Source organism: Pinus tabuliformis, chromosome 4_2 (assembly GCF_031772625.1).
Source record: "Pinus tabuliformis cultivar Carrire ecotype Pingquan chromosome 4_2, CPIR1, whole genome shotgun sequence".
Lineage (NCBI taxonomy): Eukaryota > Viridiplantae > Streptophyta > Pinopsida > Pinales > Pinaceae > Pinus > Pinus tabuliformis.
Genome location: NC_142304.1, coordinates 312426326 through 312445512, shown reverse-complemented (window position 1 = coordinate 312445512; position 19187 = coordinate 312426326). Strand labels below are relative to the sequence as shown.

At 38.6% G+C, this 19187-nt stretch overlaps 1 protein-coding gene across 1 annotated transcript in view; it reads left to right on the top strand.

The window, feature by feature from the left end:
- The window catches only part of LOC149169224 (pantothenate kinase 2-like), a 403110-nt gene that overhangs the window by 29305 nt on the left and 354618 nt on the right, over positions 1–19187 (top strand). Inside the window, exons 6-8 of the mRNA XM_089428613.1 lie at positions 10909–11028; positions 11258–11352; positions 11497–11590. Coding sequence (XP_089284739.1) covers positions 10909–11028; positions 11258–11352; positions 11497–11590 — 309 coding nt within the window. The remainder of the gene's footprint in view (positions 1–10908; positions 11029–11257; positions 11353–11496; positions 11591–19187) is intronic.

Sequence of the window (19187 nt, the reverse complement as noted above, 5' to 3'; positions counted from 1 at the left end):
AGTGAAGTTGATCCAATTCCTCTCACAGGGTAGCTTTTATTGTCACCAAGCTCTATGGAGTAAGAGGACTTTCCTTTTGATAATGTCTTTAATTGCTTGTGTTGACCAGTCATATGTCTTGATGCTCCACTGTCGATCACCCAAATATTCTCATCTTGAAATGTGCCAGTGAGTGCTGAGAATAGTCCTTCATCCTTTGTAGATGTCTTGGTCACTTCCTTCTTAGAAGAAAATAGGAGATCCCATACTTCTTTGATGCCCTTCTTGAGTTGACTTGCCACCTTTGTACACTTCTTTAGGAACTTCTTCAGTGTAGTAGAGATCTTCATTATGCCCTTAGCCAACCTTAGCTCTGATACCATGTTGAGAAATCTATAGGGCAGTAGTTAGGATGATTTCTCTTTCTATGATAACTGCTTGTGATATCTTTTTACTTTTTTCTTACTTATTAACTTCTTCTCTTATTATTATGTTTGTTTATCATCAAACAACTACCAAAAACAAGAAGAACAATAGTACACAAGTACACAGGATATAGGCTGCAAGCCAGGGCCAAAACCTCTCCACTTGAGAGGAAAACCCGTAAATCTCTTCTCTTCTTATAGATTCTTCAATTGACGAATTCCAAGACCTCTAGACCAAGACCAAGTCCAACCTCTCTAGATGATGTGCTTCCTTTATCCAAGTCAAATGCAGTCAAATCTCTTCCAGCAGCACAACTTCGACCCCCAGCTTTAGAATTTCGGCCTCTATTGCAGGTCTGAAAATTTCGGCTCTCAACAACTGCTACTGCATCCAAATGTGTGAGCTCGATTTAGCCTTCCAAGGCCTCCCAACAGCTTTGATTGCTTTGCTTCCTTGTTTAGGGCTAGAATGCGACCTAGTAGGTCCTTCCAGCAACTTTTACCCTCTTCCAACAGATAGAGAATCTCGACCTTGAAGCAACAAACCCTAGCCTCCCTTCTTCGCACATGTGAGATAGAATTAGCCCAGAAACTTCCTTCGCGCTCTTCCTTCTTTGCTAGCCCTTTTCTGCGCCTTCGCTTGAATCAGATGTGAGATGTGTGCATCCAAAGGAGGTCAAGTTCCCTCATTTATATAGGCTTCTCAAGGTGGACGCGGCTCCTCAAATTAGGTCGACTTCTCAGTGTCCAGGCCGACTTGGTCTTGAAGGGTATTTTGACTCTTTTAAATACAAAAATAATTTTCTTTACACGTTACAATGAGCTTGATGTTGAAATATGTAACTAGGTTTGGTCTTGATAATGACATATGTAATCATGATTTTATGTATTTGATGAAATAAGAAAAATAAATTTATGATTTTTGACCTTGAGGCATGGGTTTCATGCTCAAGGAAATTTATTTTTAGGTCAAGCTCCCATGTGAGTTCTTAGGGCTTTTCATTTAAGTCTACAAGTCATTAAAGTCATTGTCATGCATAAAAGACCCATTTGGGCATGTTACATATTGCAAGCAAAAATTATTTGAGTCAAAGTCAAGTCAAGGAACCCTCCAAGACCTTTTCAATGTGCTTCAATCAAGTCGGCTTATCAAAAGATCATATCAGCCTAGTGATGAAGTCAAGTCGGCCTAAATGAATGGAGAGAAGACTATATAATGAGGACTCCACCTCACTTGAAGAAACATCAATCAAGCATTGCAGAAGTTCTTTCAAGGGACAAGAAAGAGCATCATACCCTAGCGAAGGAAGGAGAAACATAAAAGAAGGAAACACATAATTGTTTGGGTCTATTTTGTGTCTTCTCTCTCACAAGTGCAGATTGCTGCTAAGGCACACTTTCAGCTACAGAAGGACGAAATCACAGTCAAATCTAGAAGGTGTATTGAAGGTCAAAAAGCTTGAAATTGCAAGCCGAGTTGTTGTAAAAGGAGCCTATATTCAAGCGAAGGAAAGAGGAGAAGGATTTGTCCATCTTCTAGTAACCTAGGGTTTTTGTAGTAGGGTTATATCAGACCTTGAAGGAAGCCAAGATAAGGGTCAAGAAGGAAGCATCATTACTAGCCGAAGTCACAAGGAGAAGTGTGCAAGTATAGAAAAGGAGAAACAACTCTTAAATCTGATCCATCTAGCACACACGTGTGGCATCTTGGTAGTTGCAGTGAGGCTGAAGATTACAGGTCTGTGATAGAAGGTTGAAATTCAAGAGAAGCCAAGAACAATGGTATAAAAGTCAGTTTGACTATCGTTGACTTAAAGAAGAAGAAGAGTTGTTCCAAGGAAGCATTGACTTGGTCTTGGAGGGGTAGTTGGTCAAGGATCCATGTCTTGGAATTCATCAATTGAAGATTATATAAGAAGAAGAAATCTGTGGGTTTTCCTCTCAATATTGGAGAGGTTTTGGCCCTGGATGATCACCTATATCTTGTGTCCTTTGTCTCATTGTTCTTATGTTTTGGTCACTGTTTGATGAAGTGAACACAATACTAATTGAGTTAAATAAGAAACTAATTAAGAAAAGGTAAAAAGTCTTCACAAGCAATTATCATTGTAAGAGAAATCATCCATATACCACTGCCCTAGATTTCTCAATATGGTATCAGAGCTAAGGTGACAAGTCAAGTAAGGGCAAATCAACAAAGGACATTCAAGAACCAAAGTTCTAGAAGATTATCAAGGGTATCAAATCATCAAGAAGATCCTCTCATCTCCAAGGCATTTCTAGGACAAGGATTACATCACCATCTTGAAGTCTACTCATCTAAGGAAAGCAAGATCAAAGGCATTGTCATCATCATCAAGGCGCCGAGGTGATCTCCCTCTCTTTGAAGGATCACTATTGGAGATATCTTCTATCATTATTGTCATCATCAAAAATCGAGAAGGCAACAAATTGAAGATATTGACATCAAAGAACATCTTCTCAAGTAATTATCTTTATCTCCACATCTCAATCTATCAAAATGTCTTTTTGCAAGTAGAGCAACAAGTTGGTTGGGGCATCAAACTTTCTTGCATGTAAGAAGAGGACAAATTTGATCCTCATATAAAATGAAGTCGTGAATCGTGTTAAGGTCTCAATTAGTAAACCTCCAGAGGAAGAAGCTCAAGCTCTTGCGAAGTACATGAAACGGGAAGTAAGGGCTCAAAGGATTCTCATAGAATCTATCAAGGGCCCCCTCATTCCCTATGTATCAAAATTAGAAACATCAAAATAAATATGTCAAACTTGTAGAATTTTTGCTCGTAAGCACTGCAGGAGAAGTGATCCCGTTAAGATAGGAACTCTACAAGATGAAGATATGAAAAGAAGAAGGAATAACCTCATACTTTATGAGGGTGTTTCAAATAAGGGACCAACTACAAGAATTGGGAGAGATAATGTCTGACAAGGAAATGACTACTATAGTGCTCAATGCACTACTGAAGGAATGGGGTAACTTTACATCAAGCATCTATGGGAAGAAGGAAGCTACTCCATTCAATGATCTATGGTCACTATGCAAAATTGAAGAAACTAGGTTGAAGGCAAAAACTGATGTAGGATCAAACGAGCAAACTCAAGCATATGCTGCCATGGCAAAGAAGAAGGAAAGTTTGGGAAATTTGGTCCTCAGAAAAGGAAGAAGAATATGGCAAAAGTTCAATGCTATGGATGTCAAGAATATGGGCACTACAAGAGAGATTGTCCTAAACTCAAGAAGGACAACAAAAAAAGAGGAAGAGAAGAAGCCCATGTCAACGAAGAAGTGGAAGAAGTTGAAAAGAAGAAATCCAAGAAGAAGTAAAAGATCTCTACTATGATTGAGATAAGTCTTCTCGACCAAGTTCTTTTCAATTCTTGTAAAATATTGCTATCATGGTAGGAATCATTAAAATCATGATAGGATGCATCATTTTAGGGGATGGCATCATAGGAGCATACGACTAAAGCAAGAGCTCAAGACATCATCATAAGAAGCTGAAGTAGAATTCTATGACAAGTCATCATTAGAAGAAAGTAGCTCTTGGTAACCTCATTAAAAATCATAAGTATCGCTTATGGGTAGAAGGAAGTCATCTAGTATAGAGCTCATAATACATTATTGGAAAGGAGCATTTGCATGATGAGGATAATCAAGATCCTCCATTTGAACGTTCATTAGAAGATTCATCTCTTGAAAGAAGCAAGTGTCTCGCTAAGAATACCACCTCAAATGGGATTCACTATTTGAAATAATGATGATATGATGACAAAAGAATGCAGCATGTCAAAGATGATTGAAATAATCTCAATCAAGAACAGGAAGTTCCTGAAGGAAGTCTAGATGACCAAAGAAGAAAAGAGATATGTATACATATGTTCAATGAGTCCAGCCATGTCATCATATAGTTGTAGATAGTAAGGATGCATGCTCTACCTCTTGAGCATGATCTAAGGAAAAGGACCTCATTAAAAGGATGCATGAAGGCATGGTTCACATATTAACTAGATGAAATCAACATAATATGCCCTCATATGAAATATGAGGTGGTTGACAAAAATGAAGGAACTCTGATTGGAAGTTCCTGGAAGGATGGAAGATCCTAAAAGGTACATGATGCGGAAAAGGTAGCTGTATGAGGAAAAGCCAGATATGGTCTAATAAATCACTCTCTGATGAAGGGAAGGATGAGTCACTTGACTAACTTGATTTGAGAAGGAAAGTGATGGATGGCTGATGCCCTACAAAGAAGTCCCAAAGATGAAGGCTCCATAATGTTGAAAACTGAAATTCATGACATTGAATGGAGGAGTGCCACAAGCAGCGGAAGGCCCCATGATCTCCACCAATGAAGAAAGAGCTGCTGCTGGAAACAGGTCCCTAGCTAAGATGGAGCTTGGGCAAGTCCCTGGTTAAGAGGGAGCTTGGGTACATTCCTTCATTGGAATGGGTATATCCTCCCTAGTTGAGAGGGAGAGATAGACACATCATTCTTGTCTTCACTTGGGAAGAAAGAATGGAGGATTGGGTAAGCATCTGACATCCGATACTCTTTGAGGATGTGGTAGGGCATCCAAGATAAGAGTAGTCGTAGAGGACCGATATTCTTTAAGGACTGGGAATCCAAGATAAGAATAGTCCTAGAAGGACATACCCTGTGAACACTCGGGTGGGGTATGCTCCTTGAGAGACAATGATGAAGGTGTCTATAAATCATTGGTCTCGCTAGCATTGTGCTATGATCTTGTGGAGAGATAGAGCTGTTAGTCAAGGCCTTGCTATGTGACAATATTGGATGATATGATGCTAAACAGATGTGTTACCAATCCGACTCTTCTTATGAGAATTCTTCAGATTGAGAATGTCCAAGTACCTTGTATGGATTATGAATACCTCCCTAGTTAAGAGGGAGTGTTGAAATATGTAACTAGGTTCGGTCTTCATAATGACATATGTAATCATGATTTTATGTATTTGATGAAATGAGAAAAATAAATTTATTATTGTTGACCTTGAGGCATGGGTTTCATGCTCAAGGAAATTTATTTTTAGGTCAAGCTCCCATTGTGAGCTCTTAGGGCTTGTCATTTAAGTCTATAGGTCATTAAAGTCATTGTCATGTATAAAAGACCCATTTGGGCATGTTACATATTGTAAGAAAAAATTATTTGAGTCAAAGTCAAGGAACCCTCCAAGACCTTGTCAATGTGCTTCAATCAATTCGGCCTATCGAAATATCATGTCAGCCTACTGATGAAGTCAAGTCGGCCTAAATGCATGGAGAGAAGACTATATAAAGAGGGCTTGACCTCACTTGAAGAAACATCAATCAAGCATTGCAAAAGTTCGATTAAGGGACAAGAAAGAGCCTCATACCCTAGCAAAGGAAGGAGAAACATAAAAGAAGGAAAAACAAAATTGTTTGGGTCTTCTCTCTCACACGTGTGGACTGTTGCTAAGGCACATTTTCAACTACACAAGGACGAAATCACAATCAGATCTAAAAGGTGTATTGAAGATCAAAAGGCTTGAAATTGCAAGCCGAGTTGTTGTAAAAGGAGCCTATATTCAAGCGAAGGAAAGATGAGGACTTGTCCATCTTCAAGTAACCTAGGGTTTTTGTAGTAGGGTTATATCAGACCTTGAAGGAAGCCGAGATAAGGGTCATGAAGAAACCATCATTACAAGCCAAAGTCACAAGGAGAAGTGTGCAAGTATAGCAAAGGAGAACCAACTCTTAAATCTGTTCCATCCAGCACACACACGTGTCATCTTGGTAGTTGCAGTGAGGCTGAAGATTACAGGTCTATGACAGAAGGTTGAAATTCAAGAGAAGCCGAGAATACTGGTATAAAAGTCAGTTTGACTATCGTTGACTTAAAGAAGAAGAAGAGTTGTTCCAAGGAAGCATTGACTTGGTCTTGGAGGGGTTGTTGGTCAAGGGCCTAGGTCTTGGCATACGTCAATTGAAGATTCTATAAGAAGAAGAATTCTGTGGGTTTTCCTCTCAAGATTCGCGAGGTTTTGGCCCTGGCTGATTGCCTATATCTTGTGTCCTTTGTCTCATTGTTCTTATGTTTTGGTAGCTATTTGATGAAGTGAACACAATACTAATTAAGCTAAAGAAGAAACTAATTAAGAAAAGGTAAAATGTCTTCACAAGCAGTTATCCTTGTAAGAGAAACCATCCATATACTACTGCCCTAGCTTTCTCAACGCCTGATGGGGTCTTCAACTTATGACAATGACTCTTTTGACTTCTTGACCTAGGACAAACCCTAGAAGCACTCAATGGGTGCTTTACCTCTAAAATAAAAGACCTTAACCATGAAACCCATGCTCCAAAAATAACAATAATAATTTTTCTTTTATTTTACTAAATACAAGAATCAAAAGTGCATTTCATATTTATGAAGATCGAACCTAGCTACACATTTTTCAACATACCATGCCTTGGGAGCCCGCTTGAGTCTGTACAAATCTCTCATCAACCTGCACATGTGGGTCTCTTTGCTGTGTGCCACAAATCCCTTCGGTTGTTCAATGTACACCTCCTCCTCCAGTTCACCATTCAGGAACACCGTCTTGACATCCATTTGATGGATCTGTCATCCCATCTGTGCTCTGAATGAGATCATGGCTCGTATAGAAGTGTGCCTGGCCATAGGAGCAAATGTCTCCTCTTAATCTATTTCCTCCTTTTGAGAGAACCCCTTGGCCACAAACCTAGTTTTTATTTTTATTTTTATTTCTTGATGCTTCCATCTGCGTCATGCTTGATCTTATAGATCTAGTGTGATCCAACCACCATCCTATCTATCGGTGTCGATACAACCTCCCACATATCATTTTGCTTGATTAAGGAATATTCCTCAACCATAGCATCCCGCCACACCTGTTGTTGTGCAACCTCCTGATAGCTGGAAGGATCACTATCCACAAACTGACTTGACCAACGCCATGTAGCTAGTGTACCTCTTTGGTTGTCTCCGCTCTCTTCTGCCAGTCCTAGGAGTCCCCACAAACTCCCGAGCATCCCTTGTTGATTTTTGTAGCTAGGGAGGTACTTTGCGTGCTTGAAAGCCAAGCTTGGGGTTTTGCACCCATCGATGTTGGGGACAAAACTATGGGGAGACTTCGACATGTGATGGATGAGGATGATAGTACTCGTCGAGACGAATCCGACGCATAAAAAAATATCCAATTCCGAGTTGTAGTAATAGAGTTATGAATTTCTGAAAGTTATGTGTGGGCACGGTGGCACAAAGTTTAGGTCTTTGGAGGTCTAATGACAGTTTTCAAGCCCACATGTGTGATTTTATAGAGCCCTTGTGTTTAGTATAACTACAAGGTGAGTGTGAGGCACAATAGACATCCAAAGTGCTTCACAAGGGCAAGCGAAGGATTAGAGAAAGGAACTCGTTGGGAGAAAAGGGAACTCTGTTTTGGGCCGCGGGATTAGGGCTACTTCAACGAAGATAGGAGGGATGTTAGGGCCTCTCCCATGACTGTTTTGGAGTGCGAGATACCTAGCAGCAAGGACGCATAGGAGAATAGCTATTCTGGGCTGTTTGGTGATTAATATATGGCAGGTTCTCTCTTGAGTTAACGTTGCAAGACGGTACTGAAGTTTGAAGGGAGGCCAATCTCTATTTCAAAGGTTGTAAGGGAGCCGTAAGGGTGGAATAAAGGTTGGAGTTTAGCCCTACAACCAACGTACTACAACAAGTCAAGGAGACAAGGCCGCAACTATTTGGAGTCTTTAGTAGCTAATTGGTGGGGCTAACAGTGAATTGTTGGATGCCCTAACTAGGCAACCAAAGTAACAAAATTTATATCAGTCCTAGAGCAGCTAAAGGTATGTCATTTTCTCCATGATTGCCAAGTTTTGGATCCTAGTTTGTGGATTAGTTTTGGATCTTCTCTCTCATATGTGTGGACTGTTGCTAAGGCACACTTTCAACTACAGAAGGACGAAATCACAGTCAGATCTAAAAGGTGTATTGAAGGTCAAAAGGCTTTAAATTGCAAGCCGAGTTGTTGTAAAAGGAGCCTATATTCAAGCGAAGGAAAGATGAGGAATTGTCCATCTTCCAGTAACCTAGGGTTTTTGTAGTAGGGTTATATCAGACCTTGAAGGAAGTCAAGATAAGGGTCATGAAGGAAGCATCATTACTAGCCGAAGTCACAGGGAGATGTGTGCAAGTTTAGCAAAGGAGAACCAACTCTTAAACTCATCTATTTAGAAACTCTTCTTTGACATAGCTCGCTTGAGTGGAAGCCAAGTTTGCAAGTGTTGTTTAGCACACGAGTGTCTTCGAGCAAAGATCTCAACCCTTGCTTCGGTGGACTTCGGGTGCCAGCCCAAGGAGAGAGTTCCATCATTTTCCGATTGTTCCAGTAGTGGGAGTGCAAGTTTGTGTGGAGGAGACACTAGTAGCAGCACAGGGACTGCGCAGTGCTTGGAGGATCCACACTTGGGAGTTGAGGAGTGAAGGGAGTTTGGGCCTAAAATTTGAGGTGGAGTCCGAGAAAGTGTTTTGGGGTCTTTTCTAGCATTTTGGCGGAGCAACAAACACAACATTTGCTATAGGTTACATCTTTTGTTTATAGAGGAGGGCCAAGCATTTGGGGTCAATTTTGTAGTGTCAAAACTAGAACAAACCCTTTCTGGGTTTTTGACAAGGACCTCAGAATTAATTTGGCAAAATTTTCTTGGCAGATTTGAGGGGTCAAACAAGGGTCGCAATTCAGCCAACAACTAGAGGAGCTAGGGGAAATTTGCACTGAAATTCCGAGGTCAACATTTGGTTAATTCCTTCGTGGGTTTTTGTGGGTAATTGGTGGATGGGTCGGGGTTAATTTCCCGGAATTTTCTGAGCACCAGAGGAGGCCCTAGTGACTATTATTTGCAGCCAACAGTGCAATTTTCACTGGGATAGTGCAAAGTTTGTTGGGCACAACCATATTGCATGTTAAAGCAACTGATTTCATCAACTGGATATTGTTAGCTTGCCTTGAGCAAGCCTAGGTGCATGCTTTCTGATTTTACCTTTGTACTCAGCAATTATATTAATAAAATGGCTCAACACAACGCAGTTTATGGAGATTTCTGGTTGTTTGATGTGCTGTAAATTTTTGTATGTGTTTTTACTATGTTTGCTTTGTTTATCATTGTAAATTTCCATTAGGAATATTACAGTGGGATGACAATGGATTGCCATGTGTATTGTTTTCCTATGTAAAAGATGGTGTTGAGCAAACTTTTATGAGGTAACTACTTTTTTTTCATTTGGAAGAAGTGTTAAGTTTTAGATTGGAGTTGGATATGTAGATCTTTTCCAAGATTTGCATATTTAGGAACAATATGGGTTCTCTAGAGACGGGCATATTTAGGAACAACATATATTCTTTGGAGATTGGCACCAAAGTTGACATTCTAGCTCTCCTTACTTATTTAGGAGGGGGGAAGCTTTGTGCCTAACCCTTAGGCCTGTGATTCATTATTTCTCATATAAAATTTTATTGTTGAGTAATGAAATATATGAGGCATTTTGCAAAAATATTGTCCGTCTTTCTTTGTAATGATATATTGTTTTCCTTTTTTGTTTTACAACTATGATTATATGCTGAATTGTCTTTAAGTTCCGTTGACTGTTTTGGGTCAGTAGAGGACATTGATAATTTCTCAATTTCAGTTTCATGACCTCTTTGTAATAACCCCAGTTATAAAAGAGCCCTGGGGATTGACTCAAGCAGTCATGAGCCAGTCTTGATATCTTTCCCTTGAAGTTAGGAAGGTTATAGGTTTGAGTCACTTCATCCCCTCAGGGTAAGGCCTTGTAATCAGGGCCTACAGTTTACCCCTTTTACCATCTATACCTTATGGAGAAGTAATTGGAGGGTTTTCCATGAGGTTTTCCTTGGGCAAGAAAAACTCAAGTTATAAAATATCTTTTGTTGAATGATTACTGGTTTGACATTCTATGCAGAAGCGCAATACTTAGCCCGACACAGGTTGAAGTTGGATTTCTACCATCAAGCATCTTATGTTTTATCCTTTGCATTAGGTAAGTTGGTAATGGAAATATTACAACAGTGCAAGGCTTCTTGTATTTAGTTTATATCTGCAATCAAGGTTTGATCAAATTTGCAGTTTAAATGAAATTGACAAGATATATAATCTAATGAGGGAAAACAAATTCACCTGAGTTGAGCCTTGTTCTCAAATCAAAGTCAAATAATTTGGTTTTCTGCTTTGTCGTTTCTATTTAATAATGAAAAATGTATGAACTGCTTCCTAATACTGTCTAGTTGTAGGATAGAAATGATAGATATGTAAGTTTATATTGTGTGGTATTTTAGGTCTAAAGTTTAAGCTAGAATAAGGTAATTGCATTGAGCTGAACTACGGTTGCAAACTAAAACTTCCGTGAAATATACATTGATGAACTTTGAATATGTTGACATGGGTATTTACAGGCAATCCGACATGAAGCATTTACCCACATGGAAGGTCACAAAGAATTTGTTCAGATTGACCAGATTGATTTATTTCCATATCTTCTTTGCAATGTTGGTTCTGGTGTCAGCATGATCAAGGTATAGTCTCAACTCTCTAGACATTGTAGTTATTTGTGAGTCTACTTTTTGTCCCTAATTGGGTCCAAGGTTCTTGCAGTGTATGCTAGTTGATTTTAGTAGTTTTGTTTATTTCTGTCGAAGTCACTGTCTTTCTATTTCTAGTAGCTAATAACTAATAACTAATGTTGATGTATTTATTATACTGTGTTTTTATATGTCTTTGTTTCATATTGACTTGTTAATGCAGGTGGATGGAGATGGGAAATTCCAAAGGGTAAGTGGAACAAATGTTGGAGGTGGTACATTTTGGGGTTTAGGCCGGCTTTTGACAAAGTGTAAGAGGTACATGCTTAAGATTTCTTCTGATTATTTATCTGAAAACTTAGTGGAGGCTTGTGTAAAACTTTCTTTGAATGAGCCTTGATTGTTTCTTTAATGTTGTGATTTTGAGATTTAAAGGCTTACACGGTTGTTTTGCTATTTTAGTTTTGATGAGATACTCGAACTTAGCCAAGGAGGAGACAACCGTGCTGTGGACATGCTTGTTGGAGATATCTATGGTGGTCTGGATTATTCAAAGGTTTGTTAACCATATACTTAGTTATGTATGCTGCCAAATAGCTTGTACCGTTGACAAAAAATTGATGTGGTTATGACTTGCATACAAAATTTAGCTATCAGGTGGTGTTAAGACTTGTAGTGATCAAATGGAACATGGGGGTTTTTTAATGATTTTTAAAGGATCTGTATAAGCAGATAAGAGTCTTTTGCTGGTAGCTGCATTTCTCATTGAATCATTTCTTTAGTGGCTTCAGTCTACTAATAGCTCTTAGTTAGCTTCTTATTATTGTTCATTGACTTTGTAATGCATGGCAGTGTTAGGCATTGTAATGTTTATTTTATGTAAGGAGTAATATGTTATGTATAAGAATAATGTTGTAATATTATAAAATGAGAAATAAGTCATATTAAGTAATGACATAATGTGTTTAATTAAAAAAGGTGAGTGGTTCTTGTTACCCATGTATGTATAGGTGTAACCATAGGAGAATTTTTTTCCCATGATGCATTTTTCTTGCCAGCAGCCTCACATACTCAAAAGCAGCCACTCAGATGCCTCTCAATCATCATTGGTTGGCTCATTCATTTGATCACCATACTGATTTGATGAAGTTAGGTTAGCAACCATAGGTACGTTAGCCATTGTTTCATATGAAGTTCTTACATCTAATGTTTTAGGCATTTAAGGAATGTTAGTTTTTGTAGCATCAGATGGCGTTCTTGTTTCGAGATTTTGTGGAGAGGCTAAAACACAGGAGTTATCCAAAACCCATAAATCGTTTCTGGAAATTCCACCTAGAGATGGCTCAATTAAATTAATTGATCATAATTAAAAATTTCCTAAGTCCAACTTAGGAAAATTGGTTAATTAATAGGAATTAATTGAGAAAGGTGTGAACCATTTAGAAACTCACACAGATCTACTTGGAGATAATCTCAACCATTGATTAAGTTTTAATCTTGGCTGTTGGAGTCCCAATTGGAGATTATAAGAAGAGGTCAATGTGTAGATGGAAGACATACAAGTGCAAAAACTCAGTTGCCCAGGTAGGTCCAATTCCCAGTAGCAGGAGTGATTCAACAGTGGAGATCAAGCCAGTGGGTGAGAAGCAAGTGGCAGGAGAGGTCAGCAATATCCGAAGGAATTTTTCCAGTTCTATAGAGTTAGATTGAGGGAGTGTGAGTTTGTCCATAGGGTCTGCGCAGGGAGTAGCAACAATGAAGTTTGATCTAGCTAGAGGAGCAATTGATTCAGTAGCTGGTGGCCGAGATTTTAATCAGAGGGTCCAGTGAATCAGTTCCAGAGCCAAAGAGAAGCAGAGTTGCAAATTTCAAGAGTTTCCAAAGGCAGTAGCAACAAGGAGTGCGTAAGCACTGCGCAGAGGCTGATGCAGAAAGAAGTGCGAATTGTTGTGGGGCCAGTTTTGGGAGTTGAAATCAGAGGTGGGGTGAGGAAAAATCCTCATGACAATTTTGCCAGTGATTCTCTCAGATTGGATTGTTAGTTTGACATCCAACTTATTGTACTCAGATTTTCTGCTGCAAATAATAATATAAACCCTCAGCTGCTACAACTGACTTTCCCACATTGGGTTTTTCTGGGGACTTTTGTCCAAAAATCACTGTCAATTTTACGTGTGCTAGCATTTCTCCGTTTCTAGTGCTTTTATTTCTGCAATATTTTATTTGTGAAGATTGCAGTGTGATTAATTTGTTGTTTCTGTAGCAATAAAGTTATAAATCGCATAATTAATTTTCTAGTTAGAAGATATAATTCCAGTTGCTGCAATAGAAATTTCGTAGTGAAATTTTCACATGGTATCAGAGCATGTTTGATAGACAGGAAGCTCAGAAACAGAGGAAGGAAGGAAGAAAGGAGGAAGGAGGAGGAAGGAAGTTTATCTTTGGCTGCGATATTTGTCACAAATGTAGTCCATTGCTTGGTACATCCTTTCAGTGCTACTTTGACAAGATCCATCTCATCCAATTCTTCCCCAACCACTAAAATTTCATCATGAACCTGCTAAATCCTTGTGAAGTATGAAGCCACAGTCTCAGATCTGTTCATTTTGAATCTATTCAACCTCTCCCTTGTTACCATCTTTCTATTCTAATTGTCACTTCGGTACAACTTTGTCAAGGCTATATTTAATAGGCTGGATCTTTCTTCGTTATGTGAGGGATTATGTGATCCTTCACACCATCCAAAATGACACTCTTTCTCTTATATCTTTTATCTTATGTTCAACTGCTTGGGTAGCATCTTGAGGAACTCGAATCTCTTGTCTTGCGATTTTCCACAAACCATTCACCATTAGAACACGAGCGATTGGCTCCTTCTATGGATTGATGTTTACAACCCCCTCCAACTTGTCTTGACACCTCAGAGTTGATGATGCCACATTACCAAATCGACTTTAGCCACAAAACCCTCGTTGCAAAATAATTTTTTTGTCATTGTAAAGCCCTTGTGATATCTAATCTCCTTCACAGACTTTCTAAAGTTCCGATACCATGTTAAATTCTTTTATACTAGATTTGAGTTACTTTACTTCAACAATTTATTAAAAGCCTAGAAAATATTTATCTTAGATATTTCTAAAATTGCTAATAAAATAAACAGGTTGGTAGATTCACTCAAAAAATAAAATGCAGCGAAAATCGAATGGAGAGATCAATCACACTATCATAACAAATTTGTACCCAACACAATCATTCTCTAGAAATTTCTACGTTAGACCCACAAAGAATACGTAGAAAAATGCAATTGTTGGGAATTTAGAAACCCGCCCCCACTAGGAAAATCGACCTCAAGGAAATTGGCCCCTGAAATTCAACCTTCCTAAAGAAACTTAGCCTTGGAGAATTAGGCCTATCTCACTAGCAAATCAGTCCCATTTCTTCTCACCTCGTGTGACCCCTACGCACTTGAAAAATCAACCTCTCTAGATATCTTGGCTTCCTCCACAATTTGGCCCTCCTCTTTAGCAACTCAGTCTCCCTCTTTCTTGAACTCGACTCCTCTCCCTCTCCCTTAGTCTTTAGCCTTGTCAAGCCTCTCACTCTAGAGAAAATCATTTGCTCCACAATTGCGTGTCTTCTCCTCTCCCTTAGTCTTATTTTATAATTTCATTAAAGCAAAATCCCTAACCCTAACCTCCTAAGTGATAAATGGCTAGGATTAGATCTTGTTGTTGCCTATTCCACACCTAGGCTAACATGGAGAAAATCTTTAATCCACTTGGTGTGGCTTTTGGGGCAAGTCTTGAGTTGAGCAACTGTCACTCAATTCTCAACTCCTCCTTGTAGGCTAACTTCTAGCGAAGTAGTGGGGGTTGGACCCTATGAGACAACTAATGATTAACAAGCTTTAGCAAATGAGAAATATTAATATAGAAGTTAATTGAATTACCCAAAACACATTCAACCATCAACATGTAAATTACAACACATCACTCTAAAGCGTGTAAATAACTTCACAAGTACATGAAATAGCCATAATCATCTATAAGCAGGAGATATAGAAATGATAATCAAATGGAATAAAAGACACTTAAGCAAATGATGAAGTAAATAGAGACCAATGCCAAAATAAATAGAGCTTGTGAAAGTAAATGCTTAAAGTAAGATATTATGCTTGAAAGTAAAATGCTTGTACTTGGAAATGAAAGTGCCAAAAGTAAATGTTGCTTGAAAGTAAATGTGACAATGAAAAATAACCAAACACTGAAACGCTGTAAAAGAAAAGCTATGGAATGTTTCTTGGTACGTTTTATTTAATGTTAGATTTCACTTGGATTTAGATTAATTGATGAATGTAAGATGATGGATATGTGGAAATTCATTTGAGTGCACGATGTGAGAAGTGTGATTGCAATAACATAAATCTAACTAAGATGTGTTTCCTCTTCTACCTTTATCCTCGTTGGGTTAAGGGATGTTGCCAGGGGATCCTATTGGAGGAAGCTTCGCTTCAATGAGTACTCCCGAGAGCCCACAAGTCAACCCATCGCAAGGAGATTCAACACTAAGGGAAACTTTCTCCTCATTTGATTTCACAAGTCAACGTTTAACAATTTCTCCCATTCTCACAATAAGCAAAATAGAAGTGGTTTTCCCTATTAGACCAAGTCAAGCAACAAACTCTTTATGATCACGCACAAGGATCAAGGCAAGCTTGCAATGGCGTGAGCACAAAGACTTTGATGGGGTTTGTTACTTTGCAAGAAATTGAAACTAATCTAAGAGCAAGAATTGAAATCTAAACTAAGAACAAGAATCAGACAATTCTGATGAAATGAAAATAAACTAATCTAATGTTGAAACTAGACTAATCTAATGAAATGAAAATTAAACTAATCTAATGTTATGTGATTAAACTATTCTAATGGTTAATTTTATCCCAATTAAAATCACACCATAAAAATAGACACAACCACAACGGAGATCCCCGTTGGGAAGGGTGGGATGCCTAGGAGACTCTCCTAGCTCCCAAGAGGTTACATTGCTTGAAGCCTTGATGGTATCCTTATGAATAAAGGGATCAAAGATGGAGTCCGTTATGAATAAAGGGATCAAAAAAATGATTGTGATGTTACAATGATGGTAATGATGGTTTTACAAAGGTTTGAATATGAGGTTGCTTCTGGGTGCTTGGATTCTTCAATTTGATCAAATTTCGACAGCACCTCCCCTTGTGAGATCGTGGGTTTGCTAAAAACGAACAAGCAAATTAGTACTACAAGTGCCAAAAATGAGTTTGAGACACTCAAACAACGTTAGTATATGAAAACCCAAACTACCAAGTGAAATGCCTAAGTTCCAATATTGGATTTCTGCACTATTTAGTTAAGGAAATTCTAAAAGGATTTGGCTGTTTCTTAGCTGATTTGCCTGTTGTTAGGAAAACAACCTATTTAGCCTCTTTAATGCTAGATATATCAATGAAATGCTTATAAGTAGAACCAAGAATTGCTGATAAGAATTTAGAAAGTTTTTGTGAGGAGAGAAGAGAGAGTTAGGGGCCTTCAAAGGCACTTGGAGGCACTTGATTCCAAGTGGGACTAATGCTTCTTTGGTGCAAGAAGATGGCTGGTCCAACTGAGGACTTCCCCAACTCCAAACAAGAGGAACCTTTAAGACATTTATGATCTTGCCAAAAAGATTAGTAGCATAGGTGTAGTTTGCATAATGAAAGAAATAAACATGCTATTCAACTGAGAAGTATATGTAATATTAAATTCTAGAATGCAAACTAACAAGAAGATAACAAACAATTGCTATCTTCTCCTTTGGACAACAATGTTCCTATGAAGGCCTAAGCTACAAACTTGAAGCAAGGAAAATGAAAACCAACAAGGTTACTGTTGGAAATGCAACTAGTTTTGGTCTTCATAATTGTTGTACTCATTTCAATATGTATCCTATGTAACAATCAAGAGAAGAAAAGAAAAAATTATTATTATTAAAGCATGGGTTTTATGCTCTTTATTGATGGTTTTCTAGGTAAAATCGTGGTCTTCATGCTTCTAGGATTTGTTAGGTCTTAGGATTTATTGTCATGATTCAAGAAATCAACATCATGTTTATAAGACCCTCCTGGGAAAAATGTAATTGTAAAAAGAATTATTTTTGAGTCTAGAAAGTCCTGGAAACTCCAAAAGTACAAGTCGGCCTAAAGGAGGGAATTCGACCCCTTGGAAAGGATATATAAAGAAGCAGTTCGACCTCATTTAGCACGCACTCACTTACAAGTTCGATCTATCAAGAAGGAAGTTTCATCTGTAGTTGGGAGAGGCATAAAAGTAGAGCGAAGGTCTTAGAAGCAAGAAAAATCCGATAAGGAAGGAAAAATCTCTGTTTTGGGCTCTATCTCTCTCACATGTGCGAAGTTCTAGGGTTTCTGGTGATGCAGAAGGAGGCCAAAATTGCAGGTCCGAGTTGCAGGAGGACAAACTGCAATATCTTATAGCTAGAAGGAAGAGTACCCTACCTTGACCTCGTTGACCTTAGGAGGAGCTATCTTGCTCTAGGAAGGTCTCAGGAGGAAGATAGATTAGGGTTTCCATAGTAGCTGCAAGGCCGAAATTGCAAGATCAAAGTAGCAGTATGAGCTGCAGTATTGAAGCTGATAGGTCGAAGTTGTAGTATTAAAGTTGGTTGGTGCAGGATCAAGGGCTGACTTGTTGGAGGGCTGACTTGGTACTTGGGTGACTTGGTCTAGGGTTTGGGTCTTTGTGTTTCAATTGAAGCAAATTCTATAAGAAGAGGAGTTTTCCGGGTTTTCCCCTTGTAGGGGCTTTGCCCTGGCTGAGAGTCTAATTTTTGTGTTCACTGTTGTTGTTTTGTTCTTGATATTTGTTTGATGAAAAGATCTAACTAAAGAACACAAAGAAAATTAATTAAGTTCACAAGCAAATATTGAGGTTAAGGAAAATAAGAAAAAATAAGCTGCCACATTGCATATTTTCCAACATGGTATCAGAGCTAAGGTGAACAAGGAAGACAACTAGAAGGACATTAGAAGGAATTACTTGTCAAGGGAAAGGGAAAAGGAAACTCTCAAGGAAAGACTGAAGAAGAAGACTTCAAGAAAAATTGTCTCTTGAAGGGATCTAGTTGAAGCATCAAAGGATCTTGGAAGCTGTTGTTGAAGGAATCCCAAAGGACATTTTCAAGGACATTATTGAAGACTCTTCAAAGATCTTGTAAGCATCAAGAAGTTTGGAGACATAATCAAGGAGAATCTTGGTTATCAAGTAAGTATCATATTACTACACCATGTCTGAATCTACAATTCATGTGGGTTCTTTCTGCAAGGAGAGCACAAATTATCTAGCATGGAAGAAAAGGATTAAACTGATACTCACATAACAAGAAGTAATGGAGTATGTTATTGGGGAAATTACTGAACTTAGCAAAGACAAGACACGAGAACTAGCAAAGTACAAGAAAGGAGAAGTAAGGGATCAAAGGATCATAGTTGAATCCAGTAAAGATTCTCTTGTTCCGTTGGTCGCAAACTTGAAAACTTCCAAGGCTATGTATGACAAGTTAGTGAACTTGTACTCTGTTGTCTTTGCGGAATAAGTTATATAGAATGAAGAAATCCAGGGATGAGGATATGGTATCCTTTCTCATGAAAGTCTCTCAGTTAAGAGACCATCTGCAAGGACTTAGGGAATCAATTTTTGATCTGGAAGTGACCATCTGTGTATAGAATGCATTAGCACCAAAATGGAGCAGCTTTGCAACGAGCATCTACTCCAAGAAAGATTCAACTCCTTTTGATGAGTTGCAAGCTCAATGCATTCTGGAAGAATCAAGGATCGAGGTAAAAGATGACATAGGATCAGATGAACAATCTCAAGCCTTTCTAGTCCGAGTCAAGAAGCTGAAGAAGGGAAAGTTTGGAAAGTTCAAGAAGAAAGACATGTCCAACGTTCAATGCTTTAAGTGCAATGAGTTTGGACACTTTAAGAGGGGCTGTCCAAGCTGTAGATTTCCGTAGCATCGGATGTGCTCTTGCCTCGAGATTTTGCAAAGAGGCTAAGACACATGCATTCTCCAATAACCAGAAATCGTTTGGGAAAATTCCACCTAGAGATGATCTAATT